Consider the following 24,332-nt stretch of genomic DNA (forward strand, 5'->3'; position numbering starts at 1 on the left):
AATATGTTTATGAGGAGTCGACTGCAATAAGTGCAGATTGGTGCAAAAGGGGGTCAGTCCTGCTTGCAGTTTACCAAAATACCTAATTTAAATAATGACACTGGAGATATAAAGAAAACGGCGCAGAGGATGAAGGTAAAAACATTACTTTTATTCTCGGCCTAGCGCTATGGGAACATAACAGCAGGTTATAGTGTTCCAATCCTATGATTCCTATGATATAGTCTTCCAATCCTACTGATCATAGCTTTCTTATAAGAGTTCAGTGTTCTCTGCGACTGACACAGGCTTCAGGATCGCGCTGCATAGCCCACACACGGATGTGTGAGGCTTGCTGCCTGGTCGTAATAAGAGGATCAGACTGGGAACCCACAGGACACTGGCAATCAGCACTAGACCACCAGGTGACATGTTTATAGCCATTATAGCCATTTTCAGGCTTGAACAGCATCTAAGGGGTTAATTCACAGCGGTATGGCAATCGGGCTGTGCCAGCATGAGGCGGCACCCTCTTCTACACATAGTAACAAGGGGCTGTATGGAAGGTTGGCTTCTGATCTTCCGTTTTACCAGCATGTTTTACAAAAAGGTTGCACCATAGAAAATGAAAAAGTAAAGCAAAACTGCTTATTTTTTGAGACAGATGCGCTTTAATATTCAGGCCAACAGTTGTATGCTGATTTTTTTGCGGGACAAACAATTTTTATTGGTGTACTATTTTTGTGATATAGGCAACTGTTTGATCATTTTTATTCAGTTTTTTCAGAGACTAGGTGACCAAAATCAGCAAATCTGGCTTAGTTTTTTAGGGATTTTTTTTAAAGGCGCTCACTGTGCGGGATTAATAACATAGTTTTATAGTACAGGTCCTTACGAATGCTGTGATACCCAATTTTCTCCTCTTCTTGGAAAAATAAAGGATCGGGAAGGGGGACAATTATTGTTTTTTTTCCTCTGGAGAAATTTTTTTTTTTTTTACTTTTACCCTTTTTTTCCTCCTTTGTTTAGGGGACTTAAAGCTGAAATTTCAGATTGCTGGTATAATAATCCTAGTCCTAGGTACAGAAAATTAGTGACTTAGTACCTCTATCTCCAGACTCTTGTCATAGAGTACTTATACGAGAGCGCTGCAGTATGTCTTTGAGGCTGGAAACACACACTGTAGTTCATTTGGAAAACTGCCACTGCAGGTTTTTTTTTTGCCAAAACCAGAAGAGGATCCACCAGAAAAGAGAAGTACAAGTCCTCATTGTATACCATTTGAATCCACTTCTGGATTTGGAACAAGAACTGCAGTGGCAGTTTTTTTTAAAAAAAAAATGGTTATGTGTGTTTTCAGCAAAAGACTAATAAAGTATAGGTTAGTGATCCTTCATGAAAGACTGCATAAACAGAAAAAGAAAAGAAAAAAGCAGAATGCAAGAATTGCATTTTTTGTCACATCCCAGAAAAAGAGTCAAGTTTATTCTTTGCCAAGTTAGTAACTATTAAAATTAATACATTACAGTGCAAAAAATTAGCCCTCACACAGCTTCATAGGTTGAAACATAAAAATGTTACATAAGGGGCAGGATACTGGGATTTTTCCTCCACTTTCCTCCCCCAAAGATCCAACTTTGATATCAGTGTACATGTACTTACCTGAAGAGCACAGACAGCATATCAGTTTTAGGCTAGGTTCACACTAAGCTTTTGCAGTTTGTTTAACATATCTGTTTTATGGCGGAAAAATGGATGCAAAATGTATGTAAATGTGTGCCATCCATTTTTCTATTATACGTCTATTATATATATTTTATACTATAGTACAAGGTGTCAAAGAGGCTTTCCCGAGTTTCTGAAGTGCAGCAGGTTGTAACTCCCTCTCCTATACCTGACACTGCTGGGACTCTGCTTCCAGGTGTCAAGCAAGCGAGGAGGGGGGAGAGAGGAGACATTCCAGCTTGTAGCTACTGTATTCAGGAGCTTGTAAAAGTCTTTGTTGCTTTGTACCAGAGAATGAAAGCCTCTGGAAGCTGGACCTATGAAAGGTACAATGTGTCTCCCTGTTCAACAGCTATCTAGTAGTGTCAGCAGTTTGGAACAGTTGATTGTTGTTTTAGTTTTTTTTTTCTTCTGTTGGCGCTATAGATGGAAAATCCTGTAAACATGTTGTAATACAGTCTTAATTACGGTACGGACAGTCCTATAGAAGTCTATGGAGAGGGCAAAATTTGCAGAGAGTATGTTTCAACCTGCAAAACCATCCATATCACGGATCAATTTTTTATGACATCACCAAGCTCCTCCTGCCATAAATATCCTTCCTGATAGAAATGACTGTAAAATGGCTCCCAGATGACCTAATTTTTGTCATCCCTTCTTTTTATCTTCACTACACTTTTTTTTTGCGGATCTGCAAAAATCGGATTACAATATGGAAGGCACTACAGATGCAATACGGACGATTTTTTTGTGGATAAAAATTAGAGGATCCAGATTTTCATCCTTGAAAACGAACGGACGTGTAAATGTAGCCCTTAAAGACGAGTAAGAAGTAATGAAAATGCAAAAATGAAATTGTCCCTGTCCTTAACCCTTTAAGGACCGTGCTAACTTTCGTTTTTGCGTTTTCGTTTTTTCCTCCATGTGCTTAAAAGGCCATAGCACTTGCATTTTACACCTACAGACCCACATGAGCCCTTATTTTTTGCGTCACTAATTGTACTTCGCAATGACAGGCTGAATTTTTCCATAAAATATGCTGCGAAACCAGAAAAAAATTATATGTGCAGTGAAATTGAAAAAAAAACGCAATTATTTTTCTTTGGGGGGGCTTCATTTTTACGCCGTGTGTCCTATGGAAAAACTTAGTTATATATGTTCCTCAAGTCATTACGATTAAAACGATATGTAACATGTATAACTTTTATTGTATCTGATGGCCCGTAAAAAATTAAAACCCTTGTTAACAAATATACGTTCCTTTAAAATCGCTCTATTCCCAGGCTTATAGCGCTTTTATCCTTTGGTCTATGGGGCTGTGTCAGGTGTCATTTTTTGCGCCATGATGTGTTCTTTCTATCGGTACCTTGATTGCGCATATGCGACTTTTTGATCGCTTTATATTACATTTTTTCTGGATTTGATGCGACCAAAAATGCGCAATTTTGCACTTTGGGATTTTTTTGCGCTTACCGTTTACCGTGCGAGATCAGGAATGTGATTAATAGTTCGGGCGATTACGCACGCGGCGATAGCAAACATGTTTATTTTTATTTGTAAAATGGGAAAAGGGGGGTGATTCAGACTTTTATTAGTGGAGGGGATTTTTTATTAATAAAAACACTTTTTTTCACTTTCACTCACAGTAATATGAAGCCCCCTGGGGGACTTCTATATACACAGAACTGATCTCCCATTGAGATCAATCCTGTGTATATAATAGAGCAATGATCCATCAGATCGGTGCTCTATTATAATGGTCTGCTGCAGACCATCTGAATAGATTGCCGAGCCGGGATCAGCGTCATTCCGACACTGAGCCCCGGCCGGCTCATTAGAACGGATCTCCCCTCCGCGATCGCATCGCGGGGGGGGAGATCCCCCACTGGACACCAGGGAGAGGGGGCACAGCTGCTATTCAAATGCAGCTGTCAGCTTTGACAGCGGCATTTGAATAGTTAATTAGCCGGCCGCGGCGATCGGCCGCGCCGGCTAATACACGCGGTCCCTGGCTGCACTTAGCAACCGGGGACCGCGCGCTGCAGAGAGGGCTCACGCCGGGAGCCCTCTCTGTTTACTCTTAACGGCCGCATGACTGGTATACCCGTCATGCGTCGTTAAGAGGTTAACCCTTTGAGGACCAGGCCCAAAATGACCCAGTGGACCGCGCAAATTTTGATCTTAGTGCTTTCGTTTTTCCCTCCTCCCCTTCTAAGAGCTCTAGCACTCTCAGTTTTCTATCTACAAGCCATGTAAGTGCTTGTTTTTTACAGGAATAGTTGTACTGTGTAATGGCGTCATTCATTTTACCATAACATGTATGATGGAATTCCAAATATATTATTTATGAAGATATAAATAGGTGAAATCGTAAATAAGAATGCAATATGGTAACGTTTGGGGGGTTCCTGTGTCTACGTAATGCACTATATGGTAACATCGACATGACACTATTATTCTATAGGTCAGTCCGAACACAACCATATGCAGGTTACACAGATTCTCTAATGTTATATATGTATTTTTTTAATGAAATCCTTTTTTTTGGCAATTAAATATTAATAAAATGGGCCTATTGTGACGCTTATAACGGTTTTATTTTTTCACCTACGGGGCTGTATGGGGTGTCATTTTTTCCGCCATGATCTCTAGTTTTTATTAATACCATATTTGTGAAGATCGGACGTTTTGATCACTTTTTATTGATTTTTTTTAAATATATAATGTAACATAAAATCGGTAATCTGCGCACTTTTTCCCCTCTTTTCGTGTACGCCGTTTACCGATCACAATGACGCTTGTTATATTTTAATAGATCGGACAATTACGTACGCTATTGTATATTATATGTTTATCTATTTATTCATTTTTATATGTTTTATTTATATAATGGGAAAGGGGGGTGATTTAGACTTTTATTGGGGGAGGGGTTTTGGGGTAGTGTGTGTGTGTTTTGAACTTTTTTTTTTTTACACTTTTGAAGTCCGTTTGGGGGACTTTTACATGCACTACTCTGATTTATACACTGATCATTGCTATGCCATAGGCACAGCATTGATCAGTGTTATCGGCGATCTGCTCATTGAGCCTGCCTGTGCAGGCTCAGTGTAGCAGATCGCCGATCGGACCGCACGGAGGCAGGTAAGAGACCTCCGGCAGTCCGTTTTACCGATCGGGACCCCCGCAGTCACACTGCGGGGGTCCCGATCGGTAAGTGACAGGGGACTCCCCCTGTCACTTACACTTAAACGCCGCGGTCGCGCCGAGATCGCGGCGTTTAAGGGGTTAATGACACGCTGCAGCGTGTCATTACCGGTGAGGTCCCGGCTGCTGTTTGCAGCCGGCCCCCACCTGCTATGAAGCGCGCTCTGCTCCGGAGCGCGCTTCATAGTGGGAAAAACACCCAGGACGTAAGGTTACGTCATGGGTCGTCTGGGGACAGACTTCCATGACGTAACCCTACGTCCAGGGTCGTCTAGGGGTTAAAGCGTAACTGTCATGTTTTTTTTTTTTTACTGCAGAAATCAGTAGTATAAGCGATTTTAAGAAACTCTGTAATAGGTTTCATCAGCCAAAAAAGCCTCCTTCTGTACTCAAGAAGCAATCTCCCAGCCTCCCCCCCTGACTTCTTATCTGTGCATTATCAGGCAAACACGTCTTCATTACAGAGAAGCCAGTGAAGACGGGCTCTGCTCTCTCCATTGTAAGCCTATGAAGGGGGGAGGGGCTGAGGGAGATGAGGGAGCAGGAAGAGGTGACATGAAGGTCAGCTGTTTGTAGACTCTAGGCACCTAAACCGCCGGATTCTGGGGTCAGAAAGGTCAGTGCTTATCTATGAACTGAGAGAAGATTGCAGGGTGTTGTGCTGTGCAGGACTGCTCTGTGCTCAGTCACTCCTAACAGCCCCTCCCCTCTCCATAGCCACATAATGGAAACAGAAATCCTGCTTCATTTGATGTGAGGGGGGACGCTGGGAGATTGCTTTTTCAGTACAGAAGGAAACTCTTTTAGTACATAAAACCTATTACAGCGTTTCTTAAAATCGCTTGTACTGTTGATATTTAATGTTTTCAGAAAAATAGCCCTGAAATGACAGTTACACTTTAAGGGGGTTAATTTGCAGTACAGTAATCAAAATGCTGGGAACTAGGGAGTCTAGGTAAGTATGCTTTTTTTTTTTTTCCTTCCTATTTTCCCCTTGCCTCAGCATTCGTTTTTAAACACTATAATACCTATTTAAGATTTTTATTCTGCCCAGTGTAGCATGCATTTTTTATGTATAACTGGTAAAAATGGTGCGAACAAGTATTTGTTTTCTGGTTTGTATTTGACCTTTTTGGTGTAGCAATGTGGACAAGAACAGCTGTACTTGGCTGTACTAGTTAAATTTAGCAAGGTAGGCTTAAGACTGAAAGCTGAAACCTTCTCATTAGTACTGCCAGTGCTAAATATGTTTATTCAATTATACGGCACATGCTTTGGAGAGATTGCTAGATCAGGGTCAAGTTTGTAGTAAAAAATAATACCAACAACAAAATATCGAAAGAAACTAGGTATATATAAGTATGAAACGTTTTTTGTTCCTTCTGCTTACACCATAACTGTCTGTAGGACTTATGTGAGAATGGCTACCCTAACAGAATGCTGGTTTGTGGTAAATATTAGAGAATGATGTGAACAATTTTCAAATAACCATCAGGCAGCAGAAAGTGACCCCACCAAGGGTCTAGTCTGCCCTTTTTTTTTTGTTTATTTTAGCAGTCATATACCATATTTTTAACTTTGTAAGACGCACCCCTGGTTTACTGAAAACAGAAAAAAACATTTTTCATGCTATTTAATCCCTTAAGGACAGAGCCTAAAATGGCCTAAGTGACCGCAACAATTTTCAATTTTGCGGTTTCGTTTTTTCCTCCTGGCCTTCTAAGAGCCATAACTTTTTTTTATTTTTCCATCTACAGGGCAATGTAAGGGCTTGTTTTTTTCAGGAATAAGTGTACTTTGTAATGGCTTCTTTCAGTCTACCATAAAATGAGGGACAAAACCCCCCAAAAATTATTTATGGGGTGAAATTGTGGAAAAAAATCAATTCAGCAAATTTTTATTTTTTTTTATTTTTTTTTGGGGGGGGGGGGGGGGGGGGTGCGTGTTTACGCAATGCACTTTACGGTAAAACTGACATTTTATCTTTGTTCTATAAGTCTGTCTGAATACAGCGATGTTTATGTTTATATAGCTTTTCTAATGTTTTACTATTTTATTAACAGTAAAACATTATCAATACACATCTGCCACACAGATCATAGTGCACTTTAAGACATGCCTGGATTTTATGACTGGTGGAAAGAAACTGGAGAACTGTCCAGTATTTATGTGACTAGTGAGAATACTTGAGGTAGCAGAGATTGGCAACAGTGGCTGAAATATCCACACCAATCTTCCCAGGGTCATTATCCTTCATTGGTCATCCATATCTTTACTTTACTAAAAAAAAAAACTGCACATTACGATGTTTCCCTGTCTGCTCAGTTTTAAAACTACCAAAATTCATGTGTACTGTACTTTATGGTTGTAGTTCCTGGTACTGCTCAGTCCCAAAATGTATTGCTTTCTCTCAGCTGTTCATCACATGGTGCTGGGCAGGACTAATCTGAGCATACAAACTAAAGCGTGTAGTCTAGAAATGTCACCATGTAAATTAGACATCCAAATTGGACAGCATCCCAAATTCTAAAGGGTACTACAGAAATCAGGAGCCACACAAGTGTTACACTCCACCAACCCATACATCTTTAGGATTATACAGGATTAGTAAAAAAAAAAAAAAAAAACACTTTCTTGCAAAAACAGCACCATACCTGAGGTTGTGTTCAGCTCTGTTCACTTTAATAGAACTGCGCTGCAAAACCCACACCCAAACTGAGTGTAGGAGTGGTGTTGTATCTGGAAAAAAAGCAGCTAAGCCTAGATGAACCCCTTTAACATCTTTTCAGAAATGACCAACTACACCTTCTCAAATAAGCACATTAAAGAAAACACAGACACTAAACAGCTGTAATATAAGACAAGATTAATAGGAAAAGACTACCAGTTCTGAAGGCATCCCTATGGCAGAAATAGTTTTGGAAAAATAAAAACAAAGCCAAAACATTGTGAATGGGACTGTTATGGTCATGCAAAGGGACCTACACAACTGACTCAGTAACATCATTACAGTCAAGAGAAATGGGCTAAAACTCCAGAAGCTTTTGGTGGTAGGCTTGCGGAAGGCCCCAAATTGTTTGACCTAAGTTAGAAAATTTAAAGGGGTATTCCACCCAATGCAGTTAAAAAAAAAGAATTGCAAAAGCAGCCCTGTTGTACTCACTGTGTCCCCCTGAGCATCTTGACACTAATCTTGTATTTCTGCATGCTTCTGTTCTCCATATAAAAGTTTTTAAAATTCTGTCATGCTTTTCAATATGGTGCTGGCCAGGAGACTCCCAACTCCCAGCACCTCTTATGTCTCCCTCCCCCTCCTCCATCCTGTCATAATTTCTCCCTCTCTCCCTGATCCATTGCTGTTTCCTCCCTGCATTCACGTCCGTCTCTCTCTCTCTCTCTCTCTCTCTCTCACTCTCTCACTCTCACTCTCACTCTCACTCTCACTCACTCTCACTCCCTCCCCTCATCCATCTGTGTGCTGGGTCTGCTGTGCTGGGGAAATGTATCTCTTGTCACCTCTCATACGGGAGACATGCCTATACTGTCCTGTGTCTCTGCAGTGGGCTGGGTTAGCAGCAGTAAATATTTACACAACTCAGCCAAAAACAGAGACAGAGGACATATGACCTTATCTTATAAACAAGACAGAGAAGTCTGTGTGACAGCATTTTTGTGCTGACATGGGATGAGACACCTAAAAAAGATCAAAAATGGTGCAGAGGCCATAATATCATCCAATCGCATGTATATTTAACTTTTTAGGTACTATTAAATATTGCAAAGAATTTTTTTTGTGAAGTACCCCTTTAAACGTAATGTTACAAAATACTAATCATGTGTGTGTAAACTTCTGAGCTATTGGTGAATGTGATAAAAGAAACAAATGCTTAAGTCCTTCTGACATTTCACACTCTTGAAATATAGTAGTGATCCGAACTGAGAGGGAATGTTTGCCAGGATTAAATGTTAAAATTATCACTGATCTCAAGGTGTCCAGCTAAAAAAAACACTGTAGGCTGCTAGTAAAAGTGCTCAACACAGGAAAATCCAAGATGCATTGGCCCCTGGGGAAAACAAATATGCAAAAAGAGCCCGTGGACCCTCATTTAAGAGTCTAAAAACACAGGACTAGCCAGATATCCCTCCAGGGAAGGGCCCAGCCAAGGGGTGGCTCCTGTAATGAGACAACCAAAACCACCATTAAGTAGCTCTTTCAGTCAGTAACTTATTAAATGTATGAGTCCAAGGATATGACACAGGAAATACCAAAGCCTGATATCCATTCACAGACATCTGTTTCGGGATGTTGCCACTCATCAGCGTGGAGCAGGATTCTGGCTAGTCAGGAGCTGTGCCTAGTAGACCACTACCGTAAAACCATCACTGATCTCGGGGAGACCAGTTGAAGACACCATAGGCTGCTAGTAATAGTGCTCTGCCACCTAATATGGTGGTTTGGGTGGTCTCCATACAGGAGCCACCCCCTTGGCTAGGTCCTTCCCTGGAGGAGTATTTGGCTAGTCCCATGTTTTGAGACTCTTAAATGAGGCTCCGTGGACTCTCTTTGCAGGATTAAATGTTAGGAACAGTGAAAACTGAGCTTTGGTTAAGGTAGATGAGAACTTATGAATTTAACTGTGTTTTGTGGTCCTGTTTTTACGCTTATTTTGCACTGCTTAGCAAGTAACTCTTTTAATCCACCATTGGGTACATTTATAAGACGTGTTAAATCAGCATTTTTCCTACATAGAGCTATAGAGCTGTCATCCAGTATGGAATTTTCACAAGACTTGAAACCCAAGACTAAGGTGGGGATAATCCATATGGAATTTGCTATATAAAATTATATAAACCAAAGTTTATTTTGGTTTTTCTTTTAGAAGTTTTTCTACCCCTACAGATGACTTTTATATACTTTCATTGCTTCCTCTGAACCAGCAACAATCAAGTTCTATTGGAACTAAATTTATGGATTTTTACTTAGTAAAAATAAAATTTCTACCATACATGCTAATTGTTCTGTTTTTTTTTTTCTCTTATAGTTAATGAAATCATAGGGCGTGATATGTCTCATGGAGCCTCAAGGATACAAAGAGAATGCCATAAGCCTCTTGAGTCTAATATACCTGAAACCTGACCATCAATCTAAAGTTCCCCGTGGCAGCAGAAACAACAAGACTACAGTGAAATTTCGATGGTCCTCCCTATTGCACCCTAATATATTGCTGAATTTCTGTGCTTCCAGCTTTGTTGCCTTTAAGTCTCCTTGGGGAGATTTTTTTTACTCTTGAAAATTCTCCATACTGTAAATCATGGACACAAGTAGTGGCTTGCAAGTATTTTACAGTTGCTGTTAAATTTCTTAAAGTTTTAAGCTGTGTTAAAGTTTTCTTTCAACTGTTAGGAATCGTACGTTTGCTACCGTTATTGAGGGTTGTGAAGCCTGAAGGTTTGTTTCAAGTATCACAATCATTGCATTTTTAATATGTAGATGAATGCCCCAGTTTTCACATTTTCTTTTCTTAATTTTTTTCTATGTGTGCTCAATCAATTTTGTTAAACACATGCATTTCTGCAGGACGGTGCCCACCACTAGGGGGAGAATTAAAGACTAACAGGGGAATTTAGTTGACTGGATCTGGATACACCAGTCTTGATAAAGTGCCGTCCCTTTCGTCCATGCTGGATTAAGAGGCATGGGCTCTTAGCGGGTGTAGGTTTACACTACACTTTACACCGGCTTGTAGCAAATTTGGCACAGAAGAGGAGGCATGCCCCCTTCAAGCTAGGCTGTGTCCCCTGTGATCATTATGCAGACCCAGCAAAATTGCACAAATTTTGCACAGCTTATTTTGTTTGCACAAAAATGTGTACCGCCTTACCTGGTCTGTGCTAGCTTGGCTTTGATAAATTTTCCCCTTTTCTAATATATTATTTAACATAAACTAAACCATTCATTTCTCTCCTAAATGTTGTGATATGGCACTTTAATGTGAAAAGCTGCAATATAAAATACAAATACATGTAAGGATTTCATTTTTTTGTTACACATCAGTAGGAAGTGGAAACAGAACCCAAGGGTCAGGGGTAGGAATGACTGCAGACGAAAATCTTTATAGTTTAGAACAACTATTTAATAAAATCCCATGGAGCTCCACAAAAGTCAAGCTACATTTTACCTGTGTGGGAAAAAAAAAAGATCATAAAGAACCATTTTCTCTCTATATTATAAAAGAAAGGCAAACTACACATTAATTGCTGTTGGTAAGGCTGTGTTCACACATAGCATTTATTTAGTGCTATTTTGTCGCAAAACTGCAAATTTGTGTAAAAAAAAAAAGCGCTAATTAAACTCGCACTAAATGCTGTGTGTGCATTTAGCACACTTTACAGAGGGCAAGGATCAATAGCCCACAACAACATTAGGCAGCTATTGAACATGGTGTACAAGCGTTTTGTTTTTTTACCCGCACGTAATGCCCGCAACATACCCCCCCCCCCCCCTTCTGTCTCGGAAGTTCTCACCAGAGAAACTCAGAGGTAGGGAGTGTAGCGCTGGAGAGCAGAAAATGTAGGACCTTTGTCTGCTGTCCAGATAACCCCTTTAAGTTTGGAACACATTTATACACTTGTACTATTGTATTTATATTTTGTTTGCAGCTTATACTAGTCTGTTCTTTTGTAACTGGCCATATTGTGCTAAAAGTGCTGTGCCTTCAAAACAAACTTGTTACTAGCCACACTGCTAGAAAACAAGGGTCAGTTTTCTTTTTGATGTGTTAAAACTCAGAAGATTGTCACTAAATGGCCACCCAACCTGATGTGCAGGATCTTGAACACCAGTGCACACATAAGCTCAATAGCCCAAGTCCTTCTAGCAGCCCTCCATTTTAATACATTTCACGTGATAGATGGCTTAGAACTCAGACTATTTTGCATACATGGTGCCCTGAGTCGCTGCAAACCCTGTCAGATTGAGGGGGTGAAGGAAAGTATCATTTTGTAGGACGTCACTTCTTGGCAGTCTTAGTTTGCTTTTAGTGTATTTACTGGCAAAGTCTGCATGGAAAGTACTTCTTTCCTTCTAAATATGTTGACTGTCTTAAACCTGTTCAGTTCTGAAAAGAAAAAAAAATGGGACTTTTCTTTTTTCTTTTTAAGAGAAGCAACCAGTGCTTGTGTTCTCTCAGGATGTAGTAGCTTGACAAATCAGGTAAACCTTTATTTTTCCTTTAAGTATCAGCAAATGAATTGTAATTTGTTCATTCAGGTTTGAATTGTTCTCAATTGTATGGTAGACAGAGGTGCAGTGTAGATTTCTATTTTTACCAAGTATCCCTTTAAAGGGGTTGTCCAGCGAAAATAGTTTTCTTTTTACTCAACTGGTGTTAGAAAGTTATATAGATTTGTAATTTACTTCTAATAAAAATCTCACGTCTACCCATACTTAGCTACAATATCTCATGCTGGAAATGTTGTTTTATTTTCACTCTGACACAGTGCTCTCTGCTGTCACCTCTGGCCGAGGCAGGGACTGTCCAGAGCAGGAGAGGCGTTCTATGGGAATCCCTATAGAAAACCTCTCCTGCTCTGGACAGTTCCTGTCTCGGCCAGAGATGTCAGTAGAGAGCACTTGTGTTAGACTGAAAACAAAACAATATTTCCTGCAGGACACATACTAGCTGATAAGTATGGGAAGCCTTGAGATTTTTTAATTTAAGGTAATTACAAATTTATATGATTTTCTGACACCAGTTGATTTGAAAGAAAAAGATTTTCACTGGACAACCCCTTTAAATACTGGAGAATATCAACATGTCTGTTCACTTTAACATGTATTGTTAAGAGGCATTTTTATTATAAGTGAACTTGTATTTTTAAGTATAGCCCCTCTAAGATAATTTGGTATAACATTAGTTGCCCTCGGTTTGCTTTAATTTAAAGTTTTATTAATTCAGGAAACCTCCTCTAGCAGGATTCATTGGTCATTGTAAATGTTATGTGTAGAGTGCACACTAAACATTGTATGACTGCATTTAAAAGAAAAAAAGATAATTAATACAATGTATTTTCTTACAGGTTGCAAATTGTAGTAAATGTATGTGTTTAAGTTGTTGCATTTTCTAATTATGAGAGAGAACTCATTGAGCTACACATTTTAATACTGTAACAATGTGAATATTTTGAACCAAAGTAAAATTAACCAAATAAAATCAATGAAACAAAAACCTTAAGTGCAAATAAACATAGAAAACCCAGTTCAACTTCACACATTGCGTTTTAATGTAGTTTGATAATCTCTTTACACATCATTAAGCTCCTGTTCTCTATAAAAACACAATCCGACAGACAAAAAAAACTGCATCAAAACTGCAAAGTGTGAGCTCTATAATGCTGAAATCTAAGCAGTGTGGACAATCATGGGCCAAGAGAGAAATATATTCTGTAAAATGTTTGGACACGTTTTTAAAACCGCATGTTCTCCAGCATGGGAAATGTTCTGATTGGGTGGGAGAGGGGGGTATGTTAAACCACAATGTTTCATATTTGAGATTCTACAAAAAAAGCACATTTTTTCCTTTGACAGCTTTGCACTCACTTAGCATTCTCTGAGTTAAGTGAAGTAGTCACCTGGAATGGTTTTAAATGATCTTGAAGACTTTGCAGAGGTACTGAGTATTTGTTGGTTCCTTTTCCTTCACTCTGTCGTCCAATTCCTCTAAGTTGAGTTTAGGTCAAGTGATTTTATCAGATGCAGCACTCAGTCATACTCCTCCTTCTGGGTCATATAGCCCCTGCATAGCCTGGAGGTGTGTTTGGGATCTTTGCCCTTTTGAATAAACAAATACTGGTCCCATTTAAAGGGGTATTTCGCTCAAAAAAGACAAACTCATCTGGCAGTGACAGCCTGCTCAGCCAAACACTGACTGAGACAGGACAGCACTGTGGCCAGTTATTGGCTGTGTGAGCTGTCACTGCCAGACAAGTCTGTCTTGGAGGTGGAGGCAGTACTAATTAGACAGTGACCCAAGATGACACAGGAGGACACCAGGGAACCATGTAAAGGTAATAATAGGCTGTTTGTTATGTTGTGGGCCGCAACATTTCAAAATTTCATTTGAGTGAATACCCCTTTAAGCGCAATCCATTATGTGATAACATGTCACTACAGAACGCTGTGGTTTAAGCGTTTTGTCTCTATACATTATCAACACTAACCAGCCCAACACCATTGTACCTTGTCCTCCATGCTTCATGATGGGAACCAAGTGACGTGTCACATACTTAGATGAGGCTCCACGGGCTGTCTTTTTCTCAGCATTCAAGAGTCTCGAAACAGGACTAGCCAGATATGCCTCCGGGAATGCTGTCAAGCATTTATTTGTATGGGAAACCGTTCACTGATCTCAGGGAGACAAGCCAAAGAAAACACTTTCGGCTGCCGGCTAAAGTGTTCAGTACAGTGAAATCCTAGGTGCATTGCCCCCTGGAACACATGAATATGCAAAAAAAAAAAAAAAAAGCCTGTGGAGCCTCATTTTTGAGTCTTAAAACACAGGATTAGCCAGATATCCCTCCGGGAAGAGCCCAGCCAAGGGGTGACTCCTGTAATGAGACAACTAAAACTACCATTAAGTGGCTCTTTCAGTCAGTAACCTATTAAATGTATGTGTCCAAGGATATGATACGGAAAATACCAAAGCCTGGTATCCATCCACAGACATCTGTTTCGGGGTGTTGCCTCTCATCAGCGTGGAGCAGGATTCTTGCTAGGCAGCAGCTGTGTCAACCGGTGTCAGATAGTTATACAGATTTGTAATTTATTTCTATTAAAAAATCTCAAGTCTTCCCATACTAATTAGTACATGTACACTACCGTTCAAAAGTTTGGGGTCACCCAAACAATTTTGTGTTTTCCATGAAAAGTCACACTTATTCGCCACCATACGTTGTGAAATGAATAGAAAAAAGAGTCAAGACTTTGACAAGGTTAGAAATAATGATTTGTATTTGAAATAACATTGTTTTTACATCAAACTTTGCTTTCGTCAAAGAATCCTCCTTTTGCAGCAATTACAGCATTGCACACCTTTGGCATTCTAGCTATTAATCTGTTGAGGTAAGCTGGAGAAATTGCCCCCCACGCTTCTAGAAGCAGCTCCTACAAGTTGGATTGGTTGGATGGGCACTTCTGGCATACCATACGGTCAAGCTGCTCCCACAACAGCTCAATGGGGTTCAGATCTGGTGACTGCGCTGGCCACTCCATTACCGATAGAATACCAGCTGCCTGCTTCTGCTGTAAATAGTTCTTGCACAATTTGGAGGTGTGTTTAGGGTCATTGTTCTGTTGTAGGATGAAATTGGCTCCAATCAAGCGCTGTCCACTGGGTATGGCATGGCGTTGCAAAATTGAGTGATAGCCTTCCTTATTCAGAATCCCTTTTACATTGTACAAATCTCCCACCTTACCAGCACCAAAGCAACCACAGACCATCACATTACCTCCACCATGCTTAGCAGATGGCGTCAGGCATTCTTCCAGCATCTTTTCATTTGTTCTGCGTCTCACAAACGTTGTTCTTTGTGATCCAAACACTTCAAACTTGGATTCATCCGTCCACAACACTTTTTTCTAGTCTTCCTCTGTCCAATGTCTAAGTTCTTTTGCCCATCTTAATCTTTTTCTTTTATTGGCCAGTCTCAGATATGGCTTTTTCTTTGCCACGCTGCCCTGAAGCCCAAAATTCTGCAGCCGCCTCTTCACTGTAGATGTTGACACTGGTGTTTTGTGGGTACTATTTAATGAAGATGCCAGTTGGGGACCTGTGGGGCGTCTGTTTCTCAAACTAGAGACTCTAATGTGCTTATCTTCTTGCTTAGTTGTGCAACGCGGCCTCCCACTTCTTTTTCTACTCTGGTTAGAGCCTGTTTGTGCTGTCCTCTGAAGGGAGTAGTACACACTGTTGTAGGAAATCTTCAATTTCTTAGCAATTTCTCGCATGGAATAGTCTTCATTTCTAAGAACAAGAATAGACTGTCAAGTTTCAGATGAAAGTTCTCTTTTTCTGGCCTTTTGAGCGTTTAACCCCTTAAGGACAGAGCCTGAAATGGCCTTAATGACAGAGACAAATTTTATGAATATGACCTGTGTCACTTTAGTCATTAATAACTTCGGGATGCTTTTACCTATCCGGCTGATTCTGAGATTGTTTTCTCGTGACATATTGTACTTTACATTTCTGGTAAATTGGAGTCGATACTCATAACAAATCTTTATGAAAAAAAACCCAAATAATGTGAAAAAATGCATTTTTCCAACTTTGAAACTTTTTTGCGTATACAGAAAGTGGTTATACCACATAAATTATATATTAAATAGCATTAGCAACATGTCTACTTTATGTTGGCAGCATTTATTAAACGATCTTTAATTTTTTTTAGACAATAGGAAGCTTAAAACATTAGCAGCAAATTTCCAAATTTTCAGTAAAATTTCAAAATCAGATATTTTTAGGGACCTGTTCAGGTTTAGGCTGGGTTCACACACTGTATACTTCAGGCAGTATTTGGTCCTCAAGTCAGGTCCTCATAGCAACCAAAACCAGGAGTGGATTGAAAACACAGAAAGGCTCTGTTCACACAATGTTGAAATTGAGTGGATGGCCGTCATATAACGGTAAATAACTGCCATTATTTCAATATAACAGCCGTTGTTTTAAAATAACAGCAAAAATTTGCCATTAAATGACGGCCATCCACTCAATTACAACATTATGTGAACAGAGCCTTTCTGTGTTTTCAATCCACTCCTGGTTTTGGTTGCTATACAGCCTCACAAATACAGCCTCAAATATACTGTGTGTGAACCCAGCCTTAAAGTGTATTTGAGGGGCCTGTATGTTAGAAAGCCCCACAAAGCACCCCATTTCAGAAACTGCACCCCCCAAACTCTGCAAAAGCATATCCAGAAAGTGTTTTAACCCTTTAGGGGAGTCACAGAAATAAAAGCTGTGTAAGGAATTTGAAAATTTTAATTTTCTGTGCAGAGATTTTATTGTAATCCAATATTTTTCATAATTATAAACCTATTACCAGAGAAATGCACCCCAATAATTATTGTCCCGTTTCTGCAGTTTATAGAAATACCCCATATGTGACCCTATTGCGCTATTTGACGCAACCACAAGCCTCAGATGTAAGGGAGCGCCTAGTGATTTTTAACGCCTCCGTTATATTTGGTCATTTTTGACTGTACCACTTCAGGTTGGCAGAGGCTCTGGGGTGCCAAAACCTAAAAAACACCCCTAAAGGGACACCATTTAGAAAACTACACCCCTCAAGGAATGTAACAAGGGGTGCGGTGAGCATCTGGACCCCATAGGTGCTTCACAGATTTTCCGAACAATATGGCGTGAAAAAAGAAAAATTTATTTTTTACACTAAAACGTTCTAGCCTTCAATTTTTCATTTTCTTAAAGGGATAAGAGGCAAAAAAAGACACAAAATGTGTAGCGCAGTTTCTCCCGAGTACGGAAATACCCCACATGTGGCGATAAAGTGCCAAGGGGGCGCAGGACGAGCCTCCAAAGGGAAGGAGCGCCAATTGGCTTTTGGAAGCTGAATTTCACTGAAAAGGATTTCAAGCGCCATGTCGCATTTACAGAGCCCTCGTGCTGCCAAGACACTGGAAACCCCCCACAAGTGACCCCATTCTGGAAACTACACCCCTCAAGGAATCTAACAAGGGGGGCAGTGAGCATATGGACCCCACTGGTGACGGGCACAAATGTGGAACAATGTGACGTAAAAGTAAAAAATTTCATTTTTTCACTTTCATGGCACAAATGTGCCCATCATCAAGGGGTCCATATCCTCACTGCACCCCTTGTTAGATTCCTTGAGGGGTGCAGTTTCCAGAATGGGGTCACTTGTGGGGGGTTTCCAGTGTTTTGGCAGCACGAGGGCTCTGTAAATGCGACATGGCGTTCATCATCCATTCTAGCCAAATCCAACCTCCAAAATCCAAATGGCGCTCCTTCCCTTGGGAGGCTTGCCCTGCGCCCACATGGCGCTTTATGTCCACATGTGGGGTATTTACGGACTCGGGGGAAATTGCTCTACACATTTTGTGTTTTTTTTCCTCTTTTAACCCCTTGTGAAAATGATAAATTCAAGGCTAAACCAACATTATAGTGTAAAAAATGTAATATTTCATTTTCACGCCACATTGTTCCACATTTGTGCCCGTCACCAGTGGGGTCCATATGCTCACTACACCCCTTGTTACATTCCCTGAGGGGTGCAGTTTCCATAATGGGGTCACTTGTGGGGGGTTTCAACTGTCTTGGCAACACAGGGGCCTTTTGAATGCAACATGGCCCCTCGAAATCCATTCCATCCAAATCCAGCCTTCAAAAACCAAATGGCGCTCCTTCCCTTTGGAGGCTTACCCTGCACCCGAATGGCGCTTTATGTACACATGTGGGGTATTTCCGTACTCAGGGGAAATTGCGCTACACATTAAATGTTTTTTTTTTATCTTTTAACCCCTTGTGAAAATGAAAAAATCATGACAAGATTAATGATTTAGAGTAAAAATTTTACAAAAATTACACTAAATGTTAGTCTAGCCTTGATTTTTTTTTCCATTTCCACAAGGGGTTAAAAAAGAAAATGAACACAAAACGTGTAGGGTAGTTTCCCCTGAGTATGAAAATACCCCACATGTGGACATAATGTGCCATATGGGCACAGGGCAAGTCACCAAAGGGACAGAGCGCCATTTAGAGGCTGGAATGGAGGATAGAGGCCATGTCGCAATTACAAAGCTCCTGTGCTGCCAGGACAGTAGAAACCCCCGACAAGTGACTCCATTCTGGGAACTACACCCCATAAGGAATCTAACAAGGGGTGCAGTGAGGATATGGACCCCACTGGTGACGGGCACTTACGTGGAACATGTGCCGAGAAAATAAAAAATACAATTTTTTTCATTTTCACGTCCCAAATGTGGCCGTCACTTGGGGGCCATATCCCCGCTGCCCCCCTTGTTAGATTCCTTATCGGGTGTAGTTTCCAGAATGGGGTCACTTGTGGGGGGTTTCTACTGTCCTGGCCGCACAAAGGCTTTGTAATTGCATCATGGCATCCTCTAATGGGAATGGCGGCCATACCTACTTAGCTGGGGAAAAGGGACAATTCTAATTTATTTGGGGGTATTAGGCCAATTATTAGTTTATAAGGTTGAAAATGACAGGTGTCCATCAAACTCAACCTGTGTTGATCCAGAGGAAGGCCAAAACCCCTTGTGTGGCAGACGACAGTAGCCTCATCACTGGGAAAAATTCCTTCCCGACTCCATAATGGCGATCAGAATAGTCCCTGGATCAACGTGACCCCTGAAATAGGAATAAGGGACAGAATTTAGATAATGTAGAACCCCAGTGACGTGTGGTGCGCCTTGAAGCGATCCAGTATGCAGAGGCTGGGGGGATCAGGACAGGTGTCACACTGGTAAATGGTGTCCTTCCTGATCTCCCTGTTACGCCACACTCTGCACTTCTTCTGGGGTCTCCCGTTCTCCAGTGTGGGGGACGTCACCTGGAAAATGTTTCCCTGGTGCGATACGGGGTCCTTCATATCCAGAAGCGCTTGGTCCGCTCTATGGCTGCTAAATATTAGGGTTCTAATACTGCTTCTGATATTTTCGGATCATGCCGCAAGCTACAGTAGCTCGGGCAGCGAGGGACCGGAAGAGGGGGTGCTGGTATAAGTTATCCACGTACAGGTGGTAACCTTTATCCAGCAGTGGGAAGATCAGTTCCCGGACGATCTTCCCACTTGTTCCGAGGATGGGGGGGGGAGGGGGCATCTGGGGGCATCTGGGGGCTGGATTCAGGTGTCCCTTCCTACATACACTCTAAGGGTACGTGCACACTGCGGAATAGCGACAGATAACCCTTCGTGCATTCCGCAGTTGGCACCCACCGGCGGACTGATGCAGGCGCACGTCTCCACACGTGTCATAGACTCCATACTATGCACGGGCGGATTCCGCTCTCCGTCCAACGTGTTCATTCTTTGGACGGACGATGAAATCCGCCCAAGCATAACATGGAGTCTATGATACGGGTGGAGACATGCGCCCGCATCAGTCCGCCGGTGGGTGCCAGCTGCGGAATGCACGAAGGGTTATCCTTTGCCATTCCGCAGTGTGCACGTACCCTAAATCTGTAAGTGTACCCTGAGGTACGCTCACAGAGTTTGTAGAATTTCACGCCATACCGTCATCTCTTATTGGGACGGTACTGGCAGAAAAGACGTGTCTGGGGGGCAGCGTACGCTACGCTACCCCCCAGACACGTCGATGAGGAGGATGAGGATGAATGGAGGAAAGAAGGATTCCCCCATTCATCCTCACTGGCTGTTTCGGTGTCGGAGGCAATAATAACGTATCAGCCGCTAGAGGGCAGCAGAGCGCAAAATACGGAAAAAGCCGACGCTGGAGCCGAAAAATAGCCGAGAGAAGCCGAACGTGACGTCACGGAGGAAGCCGAAGACCCGAACCAAGACGAGGACGCCGCGAACCCGGAAGACGCCGATCAGGAGCCCGGGACGGGTGAGTAATGTACAAATACCTGCTCTGGTCCCCTCGGCTACCTAGCTGAGGGGTCCAGGGCAGGTATTTACTATTTGTGGGACTCTGATCGCCGTGCCACCGGCCCGATCGCCGTGAACGGCCGGCCGGCCGTTCACGGCGATTGGGCCGGTGGCACGGTGACCACCATTACTTTTTACAGTAATGGCGGTCGGTGCCGTCCTCGGACAGCACCGACCGCCATTTTTTTCCGGGTCATCGGGTCACCGATGACCCGAAAAGGTTCCGATCGCCGCTATTGGCTGATCTGAATTGATCAGTCTATAGCGGCGATCGTAAGCACGGGGGGTGTTAACCACCCCCCGTGCCGTGAAGCTAAGATGGCCTGCTATGATTTATAGCAGGCCATCTTCCCCGACCGCTGTGTGTGAACACACAGCGATCGGGGAAACATCGGGCGTACCTATACGCCCGTTTGCGTTAAAGCCCACCCTGCGGGGGCGTATGGGTACGCCCGATGTCGTTAAGGGGTTAATTGACCCCACAAATGTGATGCTCCAGAAACACAATCTGCTCAAAGGATGTCAGTTTTGTAGCTTCTGTAACGAGCTAGACTGTTTTCAGATGTGTGAACATGATTGCACAAGGGTTTTCTAATCAATTAGCCTTCTGAGCCAATGAGCAAACACATTGTACCATTAGAACACTGGAGTGATAGTTGCTGGAAATGGGCCTCTATACACCTATGTAGATATTGCACCAAAAACCAGACATTTGCAGCTAGAATAGTCATTTACCACATTAGCAATGTATAGAGTATATTTGTTTAAAGTTAGGACTAGTTTAAAGTTATCTTCATTGAAAAGTACAGTGCTTTTCCTTCAAAAATAAGGACATTTCAATGTGACCCCAAACTTTTGAACGGTAGTGTATGTCATGCAGGAAATGTTGTTTTCGTGCAGTAACTGTCCAGAGCAGGAGAGGTTTTCTATGGGGATTCCCATTTCCAAAACCTCTCCTGCTCTGGACAGTTCTTGTCTCAGCCAGAGTGGTGACAGCAGACTGCCCTCTGTCAGACTGAAAAGAAAACAACATTTCCTGTATGACATACAGCAGCTGATAAGTATGGGAAGACTTGAGATTTTTTTTAATAGAATTAAATTACAAATCTATATAACATTCTGAAACCAGTTAATCTGAAATTAAAAGATTTTCACTGGACAACCCCTGTAAATGAGTCTCTACGGGCTCTTTTTTGAATAAGCATTTATTTGGGCGTTAATCTAAGTTGCTACTAACCTGCTGTCTATGAAGTTGGTAACTGTAATGAACTTATCCTTTGCCACCAAGGTAACTGTTGGGCTTCCCTTTCTAGGGCTGTCCTCATGAGAGCCAGTTTCATCAGAGCATTCAGTGGTTTTAATCATTGCTTTTAAGGATACCTTCAAAGTTCCTGCAATTTTCCAGATTGACCAAGGAAAAGATGCAGCGATGTCAAGTCTTCAGCATTGCTGGGTCTTCCACAAAGCTTACACACAGAGAGTCTCCAGGGACAATCCAAGCCCTGGAGATGTGTGTACTCTCAGTGGAAGAGAGAGGCAGCAACACTATACTTACCGCACCCCACTGAGAGCGGTAGTCGGGAAGCTAGTCAACGCTACAAGGACAAAGGACAAGGGGCCAAACTATAAGGCCATTTGCAAAATTACTTTCTTTTGCATTTTTTATCACCTAACAAAAGTTTACTCCTTTAAGTGGTCCTTGCCATAATGTGGACTAGAACTGTAGCTTAATAGGGACAAACATTGTATAGGACAGTATACTAATCCTACCCCTGCACAACACAACAAACACATTATAAAGACAAGAAGTTCCACAAAATTAACTCTTGACGTAACATATCTGTTAAGTAAAAAACATTCCAGGTGACCACCTCATGAAACTCATTGAAGAATTTTAAATTATACAATATATTCAGGGTTTTTTTTAACCTACCTATAATGTAGGAAAATTAAAACCATCAAATCAAAAGCTAAATACAAACTTTCTACACTGTGTTTTTACTGTGTGTGTGTGTGTGTGTATATATATATATATATATATATATATATATATATATATATATATATATATATATATATATAATATATAGTGTACTGGAGCACCTATGCACTTATCTGTGGAATACAACAAGCTTTCTGCATATTTTGACTATCAGACTTAGGGTGCCTTTACACCTACCGGATCCGCAGCGGATCTCACTTTTGCGGATTCGCAGCGAGATCAGCTGCGGATCCAGTATCATTCACCTCTATTATAGCACATACTCGCAGCGGGACTGACATCCCGCTGTGAGTATGTGATTTAACTCCCTGGTGCCCGCATCCCCGTCCCATCAGCCCCGTCCCCGGCATCCTCCATCCCTGTCCCATTATCCCTGTCCCCGGCATCCTCCATCCCCGCGCCCGCATCCTGCAGCCCGCCGCCGAGGGCATACATTACCTGCTCGGTGGCGCGGCTGCAGTAAGGCTCCAGTCCCGCTCAGCCGATCAGTGCACCGCAGCGGCACCAGAGCCGGGAGCAGGTAATGTATGCTCTTGGCGGCGGGATGCGGGCGTGGGGATGATGGGATGGAGAATGACGGGGCTGCGGGCACCAGGGAGTTAGAGCACATACTCACAGCAGGATGTCAATCCAGCTGCGAGTATGTGTCATCATAGGGGAGAATGATACTGGATCCGCAGCTGATCTCGCTGCGAATCCACAGAAGTGAGATCCGCTGCGGATCCGGTAGGTGTAAAGGCACCCTTATATGGAATGCAGCTAAAATAAACTTCTGAACACTTCTATATAAAAGTAAAGGTATATGGTCGTAAATTGAGGCCCCATTCCCTTGTTAGAGTTTCATAAAATACAGCTGTGTGCTTAAAGGGAACCAATCAGCCCAAATGGGCTGATATGGTTCCCTGAACTGCTGTATACAGGTCCTGCAGCAGGCTGCAGCAGTAGCTGTATACTGGAAAAAAGGACATGTGCCCAGAAAGGATTTTAAAAGGACATGTCATTCCTTCTGATACTTCACTTATGGTATATACTTGTATTCCTCCTAAAATAGTTCTGCTAAATGTTTTGGAATTCTTCACGTGTAGTTCCTCTGTATGGGTACATTCACACTGAGGAAAAGAGGACTCTGTTCCGAATCCCCCCTGCCTTACTGTCTCAGTGTTATGTACAGGGCGCCTCCGCTGTCTGTGGCTGTTTGTGAGTTTGTTCCTTATTCAGGAGAAATAACAGAGGAATGGTGCAACAACAACAAAAAATGTGTACCAGCATTATGTCATGGGCAACACGTTACCAAACCAGACTCGTTGGGAGTAGTGACTGGTCATTTTTAAGACTTGTTCCTGGTGCTTATACATAATGTCAGGTTATACTATTTGTGGCATTAAATGAGTATAAATAGGTCACACGTAGAGATGAGCGAACCTGGAGCATGCTCGAGTCCATCCGAACCCGAACTTTTGGCATTTGATTAGCGGTGGCTGCTGAAGGTGGATAAAGCCCTAAGGCTATGTGGAAAACATGGATATAGTCATTGGCTGTATCCATGTTTTCCAGACAACCTTAGAGATTTATCCAAGTTCAGCAGCCTTAGCTAATCAAATGCCGAAAGTTCGGGTTCGGATGGACTTGAACCCGAACCCGGTTCGCTCATCTCTAGTCACACGTCAGGTGAAGGGTACTTTGTCAGTCACAGCATGCCCTGTCTTCAGATTTACTGCACAAAAATAAAGATTCCATGCACACAAACTCACAATATATT

General features: G+C 41.9%; 1 protein-coding gene across 2 annotated transcripts in view; it reads left to right on the forward strand.

Moving 5' to 3' along the window:
• Positions 1-11,681, forward strand: part of NFATC3 (nuclear factor of activated T cells 3) — a 69,651-nt gene extending 57,970 nt beyond the window's left edge. For both annotated transcript variants that reach the window (XM_069965897.1, XM_069965898.1), the window contains exon 10: positions 9,951-11,681. In XM_069965897.1, coding sequence (XP_069821998.1) covers positions 9,951-10,045 — 95 coding nt within the window. In that variant the 3' untranslated portion in view covers positions 10,046-11,681. The remainder of the gene's footprint in view (positions 1-9,950) is intronic.
• The last annotated feature ends 12,651 nt before the right edge of the window (positions 11,682-24,332 follow it).

Source organism: Dendropsophus ebraccatus, chromosome 4 (assembly GCF_027789765.1).
Source record: "Dendropsophus ebraccatus isolate aDenEbr1 chromosome 4, aDenEbr1.pat, whole genome shotgun sequence".
NCBI lineage: Eukaryota > Metazoa > Chordata > Amphibia > Anura > Hylidae > Dendropsophus > Dendropsophus ebraccatus.